Source organism: Mus pahari, chromosome 9 (assembly GCF_900095145.1).
Source record: "Mus pahari chromosome 9, PAHARI_EIJ_v1.1, whole genome shotgun sequence".
In the NCBI taxonomy this organism is placed as follows: domain Eukaryota; kingdom Metazoa; phylum Chordata; class Mammalia; order Rodentia; family Muridae; genus Mus; species Mus pahari.
Genome location: NC_034598.1, coordinates 49,011,141 through 49,023,370, shown reverse-complemented (window position 1 = coordinate 49,023,370; position 12,230 = coordinate 49,011,141). Strand labels below are relative to the sequence as shown.

Here is a 12,230-nt window from a genome sequence, read left to right as displayed (position 1 = left end):
TTAAGCACAAGAGTGGTAGAGTACAGGTTAGATGAAAATCCTAACCACCACCAGCAAATGTGGACGGAAAATGATACTTTTTTTATTATTATTTTATGTTTTACCTGAATATGTATCTGCACTGTATGTATACCTGTTGCCTGGGAGGACAGAAGAGGGTATCAGAGCCCTTCGATGTGGAGTACAACCAGTTATGAGCGGCCGTGTAGGTGCTGGGGATTGAGCCTGGGTTTTCTAGGAGAGTAACCAGAGCTTTTGACCTCTGAGCCATGTCTCTAGCCTCCAATAAGGCATGGACTAGGATTAGCTTATTAGAAAGGAGAGGGCATTTCCAGGCTTGGAAATGGGCTCGTGAACTAAGAACCAAAAAGTCTTGTCACATTCTTAGAAAGGGTTTATTGTTTAAGGTGTGCTTACATGTTCAGTTTGTAAATAAGTGTTCACATGATTGCTAGGAGCGCTCAGTTTTGTTGCCACCGTTTGTAAGTGTTAGGTGCTATGGCCGTTCTCTTGTAGACCTTGCTGACTTGTTTCCAAAATTCTTTCAGAAATGCCAGATCTGGAGTAAGGAATGTTGTCATCGCCTGGATTTTGAGAAAGAAAAATAACTTCTGCAAGATTTCATAATTGAGAAAATCCCTGAGTTGATAGCTCTAAAGGCAGATATGCTGTACTTGCCTCCTGTAACCCATTTGTCAACCTTTTTTTTTTTTTTTTTTTTTAAAGGCTTCACTAAGGGTTGATTATGTACCATTGTATGGGGCGATTTAAGTCAGCTAAGGCAGTATCCTTATGCATGAACATTTCCCAGGATTCCATGAGGCAGTTGAGATCCTAGGCAACTGCTCCAGCAGCTCGGATGAATAATTGCATTTCATCTAAGTCTTTCATCATAACCCAAATACTTACACATTAGGAACGCTCTCAGCTTAGGGAAAGATGAAATTTTTAGATCCTAGACCATGGACTTATAGGAGGCGGAAACAAATTGGCTAATACCTTAAACTGATACCCTGCCATTCTTCCAGGATACCTTTCAGAATTATTCCACTAAAGTTTATTTTTCAAAAAAAATGTACTTTACATCATTGTATGTGATCACTTGNCAGTGTTCAGGTGTATTTTAGCAAAAACTAGTGGATGCCCTAACTTAGATGGTTTTTGAAGCCTATACATTTGGTATTGTTTGGCCCTTAAGCTTTTACATCTCTTAGCATGGAGGACAAAGAAAGCTGTACATTGTTGCTTGAGAGTATGTACATTTTAGACCAGATTTGTATTTGCACAGTCAGTATGGCAAATGAGTGGAAAATGTTAAATACACTATTGGATTTTTTTATTTTCTGTTTTGATTTCAGCTTATGCCCTGGCTGGAAAACCTCAATTTATGTTCATGACAGTGGGGATTTTTTTAAATGTCTACATTCTTTCTAATAAACTGTTGGAAGATTTCTTGGCTTTCCTTTTAAGTGTCTGTTTGCTGTAATTTCATGTATTTACCCCTTACTGGAATGGAGGGTTTTTTGGTTTTTTGGTTTTTTTTTTTTTTTTTGAGGGAAAATTTGGAACTGGTCCTGTTTGAACAAAGAGGCTTGCTGTACTGTCACAGGAAACCCTGTAAAGTGTGTCTGTAAATGGGAGGCTGTGGGCACTTGGCAGCAGCCAGACAAGTGTTGTGACTTGACTGAAATAAAAGCGAATGTGTTGTCCTCCTGTACATTTTCACTCCTGCATTTTAGCAGTGTCACCTTGCTTACTGCTTTGATCCAGATTGAGAACCACTGACTTAAAATTAAAAGTATGTTCCTGTGCTCTAAAGAACACACCAAACTCATTGTTTTAAGGAGATAGTAGCTAAAATCAAAAGGTTTTCAGGAAGGAGGATTTGGGGTTTTTTACTGTTTTGTTTTTCAGATTTTGTGTGTACATGTTTTGTCTACATGTATGAATGTGTACCCCGAGAGTACTGGAGATTGAACCTGTGTCCTCTAGATGTTCAGGCAATACTCGAACTGCAGAGCTATCTTTCCAGCTCCCTGTTTTTGTATTTTGATTGATTCCTGCTAGGGGATTTAAGCTGGTCTTGACTTTAGCAATCCTGCTTCCACCCTGAATGCTAGATAAGTATTGTACCAGTGTGATCATTTCTTAATGAGTTCTATCATGTCAGCAAGAACTCTATTTCTGGGCTATAGCCTCGAGTTCTGTTCTAGGTAAAAATTGGGTTTTCTGGCTGGAGAGATGATTTATCAATTAGAATGCTGATTGCTTTACCAGAGAACCCAGACTCAGTTCCTAGCATCCTCAAGGCAGCTCACAACTCTTGTTCTAGGTGATCTGAATCCCTCATACAGACACATGCAGGCAAAACAATGCAATAAAATGAAAAAATAATAATTAAAAAATTGGATTTCGGGCTGGTGAGATGGCTCAGTGGGTAAGAGTACCCGACTGCTCTTCCGAAGTTCCGGAGTTCAAATCTCAGCAACAACATCCATGGCTCATAACCATCTGTAACAAGATCTGACGCCCTCTTCTGGAGTGTCTGAAGACAGCTACAGTGTACTTAGATATAATAAAGTTGAGAATGGCTGTGGAAATAGGTTCGATAAATATAGACCCAGCCTTAGTTAATAGTACCCCAAAATAAAGCCATGACTCATTTAGCTCAGATCATCTAGGCAGTGGGTCATCACAACATAAGGATAAGTATAGTATACTGATGGGTTTTGAGAAAGACCATTTTCATATAACAAAGTTATTGTGGTCTGGGCACATGGCACAGTGAGCATTTCATTCATGGGTTTAATTATGAACCCTGAAAAAATAATTGTGTTAATGCCTAAAGTGTTGGTTAAGTTTTACCATAATCATTTACATACAAAGAAAATAGGGTTTAGCATTATACAAAGTTGCAGATATCTGCTAGGGGTCCTGGAATATGTTCCTCATGGGTAATGAAAACTACAGTGGAATTTTTTTCTCAAGAATTATAAGTTCCAGGACAGCCAGGGCTATTCAGAGAAACCCTGTCTCAAAAAACCAAAAAAAAAAAAAAAAAAAAGATTAGGGTTCAGGAGGAATACAGGGACTTGGTTAGTGTGATTGTCAATATTGTTAGATGAGTTGGGATATTTTTCATAAAGCTGGTGATGCTTCCAGTTAAGGACACAGTCACTTGTGATTATAAATGTGTGCCAGCTAGACCTGACAGAACTTGGATTTCACAGGAAGTATCACTTGGATGTGGTTATCAGCCAAGAAATATAGTGCCAGGAGTTTATAAAAAGTTAGTTCAGAAAGCCAATTAATACTATCTCAACCAAAGCTAATCAGTTATTTTTTAGTATAGTTTTAACAGGTCTGGTTTCAGTAAAGTGAGCCAGCAATATAGCTAAGTGGTAGAATGCTTACCTGACCCTAGGTTCAACCCCCCAGAACTGGTGGGGGCGGGGGGTAAGGTCAGGGGGTTATTGCAGGAAAACATTAAAAGTTAACAAAATTATAAGGTGACAAACATGAGCACAATGGGCTTTTATGAAATGTGTATGTGGCCAGGCACGGTGGGGCACACCTGTAATCCCAGCACTCAGGAGGCAGAGGCAGGCAGATTTCTGAATTTGAGGCCAGCCTGGTCTACAGAGTGAGTTCCAGGACAGCCAGAAAGACCGTCTTGAAAAACAAAAACAAAAAAAGTGTGTATGTGCCTGGTATGTGTACCATCCATAATTCAGTTCCAGTGATCAGATGCCATGTGACCTGTCGACACTAGCCATGTATGTAGTACCCATGTCCATACAATAGGCAAAACACATACATAAAAAAGAGAAAATGTTTTAAAAAGTCTTACTCCCTGTGTATGGCTGTTTTTAACTTGCTTTTATGTACACCACATACATGCCTAGTTTCAGAGGTTAGTCATATTCCTTGTGTGATGGTTTGTATATGCTCAGTGGCACTATTAAAAGGTGTGGCCTTGTTGGAGTTGTGTCACTGAGTGTGGGCTTTAAGATCCTAGATACTTGGAAGTCAGTATTCTGTTAACCTTCAGGTGAAAATGTAGACCTCTCAGTTCCTCCTGCCTGGATGCTGCCGTGTTCCTGTCTTGATCATAATGGACTGAGCTTCTGAACAGGTAAGCCAGCCACAATTAAATGTTGACTTTATAAGACTTGCCTTGGTCATGGTGTCTGTTCACAGCAGTAAAACCCTAAGACACCTTGGTACTGAAATTACAGTTGTAAGCCTCCCTATGGGCACTGGAAACCAAACCCTGGGCCTCTGCATGAGCAACCAGCTAGCTTTCAACCACTGAGGCATCTCTCCAGTCTCTATAATAAAAGTAACTACTCCAAATGGCTCAGCAATTACGAGTATTGGGTACTGTTCCAGAGGATTGGGGGTTCAATTCCCTACACTATATAACACCAGTCCCAGAGGATCTGATACCCTCTTCTGATTTCAGAGAGGACAGATTACGTGCCGACAAAACAGCTATGTGCGTAATTTCTAGAATATTCTGTTTAATGCTTAGAACAGCCCAGTGAGATTATCCCCATTATTGGCCCTTTCATAATTAAACTGGTAGAGAAATCACTTGTCTGATGAAATCACTTGTCTGATGAAACCTTATTAAAGATCAAGGTTCTGCCCTGGTCTGGCTCCTGTTTTCCGTATGTATTCTAGCTGAACCATAGAAGTTTTCGCTCTAGATGCAGAAAGACGTGTCTTAGGGTTTCTATTCCTGTACAAACATCATGACCAAGAAGCAAGTTGGGAAGGAAAGGGTTTTCAGCTTACACTTTCCACATTGCTGTTCATCACTAAAGGAGGGATGTTACTTACTGGATTGCTTCCTTTGCCTTTCTCAGCTTGCTTTCTTATAGAACCCAAGACTACCAGCCCAGGGATGGCACCGCCCACAATGGGCCCTCCTCCATTGATCACCAACTGAGAAAATAACCCACAGCTATATCTCATGGAGGCACTTTCCCAACAGAAGCCCATTTCTCTGTGATAATTCCAGCCTGTGTCAAGTTGACACACAAAACCAGCCAGTACACACATGCATGACAATAGTCACAAAGAGCTTGCTTGTGATGGAGTGATGACTCAGCAATTAAGAGGACCGGAGTTCAATCCCAGCACCGCTCACAACTGTCTGTATGTTCCAGGGAGATCTGACACTCTCATAAAGATACATGCAGGCAAAACATGCCCATAAAATAAAAATAAAAGAAAATGCTTGTGAGGCAGAGGCATGCTGGACCTGTGAGTTTAAAACCAGCTTGGTCTACATAGCAAGTTACACAGTGAGACTCTGTCTCTAAAAAGGAAAAAGATTTTTGAGCTGGGAATGGTGGTGCACATCTGTAAGTTGGGAGATAGTAGTGGGAAGTTGCGAGTTCCTGGCCAGCCTTGTTTATAGAACAGTAACTTAGCGAACAACATGGGGAGACTGTCTTAGTCAGTGCTCTGTCCCAATGAAGAGAACCATACCCAAGGCAACTCTTTTTTTGTTTGTTTTTTGAGACAGGGTTTCTCTGTATAGCCCTGGCTGTCCTGGGACTCACTCTGTAGACCAGGCTGGCCTCGAACTCAGAAATCCGCCTGCCTCTACCTCCCAAGTGCTGGGATTACAGGCGTGAGCCACCATGTCCGGTCCAAAGCAACTCAAAAAAAGAAAGCATTTAGTTGGGAGCTTGCTTATAGTTTTAGAATGTTAGCCCACTGTCATGAGTGGAAGCAGACAGGCATGGTGCTGGAGAAGTAGCTGAGAGCCTTAGAGCCCACCCCTAGTGACACTTTTCCAACAATGTCACCCCAATTCCAACAAGACCATGCTTCCTAGTCCTTCTCAAACACTTCCACTCCAATGTCCTATGCTTAGATACAGACCATTCAACTAATTTCCCACATGGAATGAGTTTCCTACTTGTTAAACTCAAATGGATTTAACTATTTACATGACTTTTGAATTTATTTATTTATTTATTATATGTAAGTACACTGTAGCTGTCTTCAGACACTCCAGGAGAGGGAGTCAGATCTTGTAATGGACTTTTGAAATTCTTGATATTAATTAGTTAATTTACTTATTTTGAGACAAAGTTTTTCTATGAGAAGTATTGAGTGGCCTGGAGTTTCCTATATAGATAGAGACCAGGTTGGCCTGCCTGAGTTACAGTGTGTACCACTGTGCCTGGAGCTTTGTTTGTTTTAGGTGGGGTCTCATGTAGCCAGGATGACCAGGGCAGACATGGAAGTGAGAGGAGTGTGCACAGGAGTTACTTCTTCCCTCCTACCATACGAGTTCTTGGAATAGAGCTCAGATCATCAGCTTTGGTAAAGTTATTTACTTAGCCATCACCCCAGCTTCCTGGATCCTATTTTCACTTCTCCAGTGCTGGGCTTATAGGCACGTGTCACACACCTGGTTTTATGAGGTTCACAAAGTTATATCCCAAAGCCCAAGTATTGACCAAATTGCTCTTGTCATCTTGCTTTTTTTCTTTTTGGAGGTGAGGGGCCATGCTAGTGGCGACCAAACCTTGGGAGGTAGAGACGAAGATCATGGAACCTCATTGACAGGCACTCTGATCAGAACAGTAAGCTCCAGGTTCAGTGAAAAGATTCTATTTTAAAACATAACCTGGGATTGGAGTGTTGGCATACATCATTAATCCCAAGATGTAGGATCCTGAGGCAGGTAGATCTCTGTGAGTTCGAGGCCAGCCTGGTCCACTCTCTGCCTGAGAGTTCAAGGGCAGTCAGGGTTATATAGAGTGGTCCTGTCTCAAAAATTCTAAAAGATAATAGTAAATAAATAAGATGGAGAAGGGCTGGAGAGATATCTTAATGGTTAAGGGCACTGGCTATTCTTTCAAAGGACCTAGATTCTATTCCCAGTGCACAGAGGAGACTCACAGCTGTCTGTAACTTCAGGAAGATTTAAATGTCCTCTCTGGCCTCCGAAGGTAGCACACATCCACATGATGCACAGATATACATGAGGGTAAAACAGCCATATACATGTATATAAAGAAACAAACAGGGGCTGGAGAGGTGGCTCAGAGGTTAAGAGCGGTGGCTGCTCTTCCTGAGTTTGATTCCCAGAAACCATATGGTGACTAATAACCATCTGTAATGGGATCTGGTGCACTCTTCTGGCCTGCAGGATACGTAAAGGCAGAATGCTGTATACATAATAAATAAATGTTTAAAAGAAAAGAAAAGAAACAAGGTGGAGAGTGACTGAAGATGACTCGGGAACCATCCTCTGCATCCCAGCACAGCACTCTTAACATTGGTCTACTGAGACAGCTTCCCACTACATCACCCTGACTCTCCACTCCAGAAGAGGGCGTCAGATCTTGTAATGGATGGTTGTGAGCCACCATGTGGTTGCTGGTATTTGGACTCCGGACCTTCGGAAGAGCAGTTAGGTGCTCTTACCTACTGAGCCATCTCACCAGCCCGAAGTGTATGTTTTTTTTTTTTTTTTTTTTTTTTTTGAAGTGTATGTTTTTAATCCACTGAGATGTCTCACCAGACCAGCCTTTTGATTCTTTGCATTACCTCCTCGGATCCTCTTATTATTCTTCTGCCCCATATTTCTTTCTTCTACTTGCTAATCACATGCTGACATTCTTTTTGGTTCTTTTCTTTCTGAATTTGATGAATTTATTACTTATTGTCATGCAGTGTTATCCAGTAGGCTGGCCTCCAACTCATTATGTAGCTCAGGATGATTTTAAACTTCTGCCTCCTCCTCTTAAGTGCTGGTGTCACAGGAGTGCAACATCTTGTCCTGCATTGGGCTCTTCCTTACTTAGCAAGGTTATTAGATGTTATCTTATGAATGGGGAGGCTGAGATAGCATAACTGCTTGAGTCCAAGGCATGTCTGTTTCAACAACACATACATGTAATTGCTAGAATATGGGTTCATTCCTTTTTCCCCCTGCTACAGCCTTTGCTAGCTCTCCACTGTCAAACTGAGAAACTTTTTTCATCATCATGCAGAAAAATGGGAAGTACTGGAGGATGATAGGAAATAAAAAGGTGCAATACTACAGCCATGTGTATTCTCATAGGAAGACTAAGGGTTTCTCTGTTACAGCTCCACCCCATCACCATTGTCCCTGAATAAAGTGAATATCTCAGGCAAGGATGTCATTGATTCTGTGACTTTCCATCCTAGAGCAACACACACTTCTGGCCAGCCCCCACTTTCATTCAAAAGTCCTTTGAGACCTGGCATCTCCCTATTTGGTCGTTTTTGGTTTTGTTTTGTTTTTCCTTAACTACAACCAAACTGAAGAAATGTGGTTCCAGGCAAAGGTTCGCTTAGCATATTCTCCCTTTCTCCTTTACGGATTTCTGCACACACATATAACAGCCAAGGTCTATTACTTCTGACCTTCCATTTTGTGTTTGAAACAGGGTCTCAAGGGGCTTCAGTTGCCCCGTAGAACTCTTGACCCTGCACCTGTCAAGTTCTGGAATTACAGGGTTCTGTCAGCACATCTGCTTAGGGCAATTCTTTTACATACGTAGGTGGCTCTAAATTACCCCTCGAGTGTTATAAATAAATAACCTTGTCTCCTCGCTGCAGAACTTCTGTCGAAGGATGGGTTGCTTTAGTTTCTTTCGTTGCACGGATTTAAATGATAAAGAGCCTCTAGGTTTCGGACCTGCTGGGCCGCCTGTAAACTTCCACCCTCACTACTGTCGAGGAAACCCCACGTTCTGGAGCCACAGAAGGTTCCTGACTTTGAGGACGCCGCCACTCATCCTCACCTAACTCAAGGTCCAAGGACGGTCAAAGACGGCCTAGTGCACACGTTCAACGGAACCCCGCCCCTTTATTTCAACGTAGTTCCGCCGAAAACCTCTCCTACTGACGTTCCTAATGCCCAATTAGGTTTCGAGGCTTAGAGGGCGGCTCCTCCAATTAAAACAGATTTTTCAGATTGGCACCAGTTTAGACCAATAGCTTATAAACTCTGAGTTTTTTACCCTATAGGAGCGTTAGTGTTGATGACGAACAGCAAGATCGCCCAATGACTGTGCCTACGGCGGAGGTTGCCCCGCCCCAGCTGCAGGACCGGCGGAGAGGATCGCTGCGGCACTCAGTCTCCACCCGGACTCCGCCATGTTGAGTCTTGTGGGCCGTGTGGCCTCGGCCTCGGCCTCCGGGGCCTTGCGGGGACTCAGCCCTTCGGCGGCGCTGCCACAGGCGCAGCTTCTACTGCGAGCTGCTCCCGCCGGGGTCCATCCTGGTAAGCGCCTTCCTGGAGGAGCGAGTTCGGTTCTTCTCCCGGTGACCTTGAGCTTGGGCCTATCGGATCCGTTCTCCATAAGGATCCCGAGGCAGCGGACTACTGTCCAGCCGGGGAGTGCAAGGACAGTCGCCCGTGGGAGCGTTCATCGAACCAGCAGCGTCCCATTTTGTGAGGCTAAAGTGGCGGGCAGCTGCCTTGACCTTGAGGTTTTGATGGGGATACTAAACTCAAGAATAATGGCGGTTTTGTGCACGAGGTTGGGAAAGCAGTGCGGGTGGGTTCCCGATTGCAGCGTGGCCTTCTCCACACCGCTTCCTATCTTGCAGGAGACTTAGCCTGGACTCAGCTATCTTTCCCTCGATAAATCCGGGATTCCAGTGACCTTAAGCCGTCCTAACGCCAACTCCTTCCAATATCTTTTTGTCTGCTAGCCAGAGACTATGCGGCGCAGGCGTCTGCGGCCCCGAAGGCAGGCACCGCCACCGGGCGAATCGTGGCAGTCATCGGCGCCGTGGTGGACGTCCAGTTCGATGAGGGGTTACCTCCCATCCTAAATGCCCTGGAAGTGCAAGGCAGGGACAGCAGACTAGTTTTGGAGGTGGCCCAGCATTTAGGTAAGTAGGACTTTTTAGAGGCGGGAGAGAGCTTGTTAGGCTTAAATAACACAAGATCGTGCCATCTCCCTTCTGTGATGACTTTACCAAATGACTTTCGTTCTTCTGAGTTTGCTGAAGCCACACTCAGGTGCTGAGAGGGAGGCTTGTCTGCTTTTGATCCCCCTTCACTACATACGGTGAGGTTTTGGTGCTTATAACGTGTTAATGCTGATTGACAGGGGAGAGCACGGTAAGAACTATTGCTATGGACGGCACGGAAGGCTTGGTTAGAGGCCAGAAAGTACTGGATTCAGGGGCACCAATCAAAATTCCTGTTGGTCCTGAGACCTTGGGCAGAATCATGAATGTCATTGGAGAACCGATTGATGAGAGAGGTCCTATCAAAACCAAACAGTAAGTTTCTCTTACTGCATTTGTGAACATGGGAACCTTTTCTTGCACTTGTACACAATAGGATAATAACTGGTAGTAAAGCAAAGTTTTTCTACAGTACTACTTCAATTTCTGTTGTATTCAGTTATTGAAAATAAAGGTACAGAAGTTTGGATTGTTGAAAACTTGCTACATAGAACCCCCTGTTAATTTTTTTAAGGCTGTGTTACATTATGGATTCTCTACAATTTACAGGTCTTTATTTTCTTATTGGTATATAAAGAAATTTTGTTATATTAAGTAAAGGGAAAATATCAAGAAAGAGGATTTTTTTGTTCTTGAGACAGTATTTTTTATTGCAGAGAGATGATGTTCCGTAACAGCTTGCTTGGACAAGATTAGACTTGACTGTTTGCAGTGGCAAGTGGCTTTTGAGCATGGTGCCTGGTTCTGACCCTTTTCTCCCTGACCTTACAGATTCGCTCCTATTCATGCTGAGGCTCCTGAGTTCATAGAGATGAGTGTGGAACAGGAGATTCTGGTAACTGGGATAAAGGTTGTGGATCTGCTGGCCCCATACGCCAAGGGTGGGAAAATCGGTATGTTTGTTTTTGGTCCATGTTTTCCAAATGCAGTAAAGAATGGAAACACCGTCTTTTGAATGTGTTTGACAGCCTTCACTGATGATTAGCTTCTGACTTTCGTTCTTCTGAATTTGCTGAAGCCAGATGCAATTCCTGAGAAGGGGGAAATGGGCAGAACTGAACATTTTTTGATGGCTGTTTAATTTGGGAATGCAGAGATCTGAAATATTTCTTCTTAACCTAGGACTCTTCGGAGGTGCTGGCGTTGGAAAGACAGTGCTGATCATGGAGTTAATCAACAATGTCGCCAAAGCCCATGGTGGTTACTCTGTATTTGCTGGTGTTGGTGAGAGGACCCGTGAGGGCAATGATTTATACCATGAAATGATTGAATCTGGTGTTATCAACCTAAAAGATGCCACCTCCAAGGTGAGCTCCATTCAGAAAACTAATGTTATGTTCGATGTGACAGGCCCGGGGTTCTGTAAACAAAATACTTTTCTTCCCAACAACACCACTTTCCAGAATACCAATGTACACTTTTGGTGTGAGATATTTCTAGACTTTTTTGATAAATAAGTAATCCAGTTTGAAAGCTGATTTGATTTGAAGGTGTAAAATGGAACCCACTCATATATTTCAGTCCTATTTTTAGTTTAGAAATTATTTCCAGTGTTCTCAATTTCATGAATGTTGCAGACAGAAACATTGGCATCCAGTGGGAGACCCTATTAGTGCTCCCCCTACTCTCTCTTCTCTTTTCTCTGATTGGGAATCTTGGATTCCTAGGTGGCTTCCTTATTACTCTGCTGTCTTTTCTGACTTGTGTATGTTTTACAGGTAGCATTGGTATATGGGCAGATGAACGAACCACCTGGCGCTCGAGCCCGAGTAGCTCTGACTGGTCTGACCGTTGCTGAATACTTCAGAGACCAGGAGGGCCAAGATGTCCTGCTGTTTATTGACAACATCTTCCGCTTTACCCAGGCTGGCTCAGAGGTAGGAGGGAAGCCTCCAGGCCTGGTGTGTTGAGCCATTTGGGCATATTAGAAGAAAGATGTAGACACCTAAGACCCTTGTTCTTTACTTCTGTCTTTTAGGTATCTGCCTTATTGGGCAGAATCCCTTCTGCTGTAGGCTACCAGCCTACCCTAGCCACTGACATGGGTACAATGCAGGAAAGGATCACCACTACCAAGAAGGGATCTATCACCTCGGTGCAGGTAAGGAAAACTAAGTGGATAAAGATTTCAGTTGGTAAAATCAACCTAGGGAAATAATAAAACTGTATTATACTTGGGGCTAGAGAGATGGTTCACAGTTAAGAATTCTTTTGGCGCTGGGCGTGGTGGCGCACGCCTTTAGTCCCAG

At 43.2% G+C, this 12,230-nt stretch overlaps 1 protein-coding gene and 2 non-coding genes across 3 annotated transcripts in view; all 3 read left to right on the top strand.

Moving 5' to 3' along the window:
* The first annotated feature begins 9,060 nt into the window (after nt 1–9,060).
* Atp5f1b (ATP synthase F1 subunit beta) overlaps nt 9,061–12,230 on the top strand; it is a 7,068-nt gene continuing 3,898 nt past the window's right edge. Inside the window, exons 1-7 of the mRNA XM_021204532.1 lie at nt 9,061–9,283; nt 9,718–9,900; nt 10,122–10,296; nt 10,753–10,874; nt 11,104–11,288; nt 11,700–11,858; nt 11,960–12,082. Of these exons, the coding sequence (XP_021060191.1) occupies nt 9,157–9,283; nt 9,718–9,900; nt 10,122–10,296; nt 10,753–10,874; nt 11,104–11,288; nt 11,700–11,858; nt 11,960–12,082 (1,074 nt within the window). The 5' untranslated portion in view covers nt 9,061–9,156. The remainder of the gene's footprint in view (nt 9,284–9,717; nt 9,901–10,121; nt 10,297–10,752; nt 10,875–11,103; nt 11,289–11,699; nt 11,859–11,959; nt 12,083–12,230) is intronic.
* Nucleotides 9,969–10,042, top strand: LOC115064798. The gene has a single exon (XR_003844610.1). It is a non-coding gene; the product is annotated as a small nucleolar RNA SNORD59 (small nucleolar RNA).
* On the top strand, nt 10,950–11,021 carry LOC115064797. The gene has a single exon (XR_003844609.1). It is a non-coding gene; the product is annotated as a small nucleolar RNA SNORD59 (small nucleolar RNA).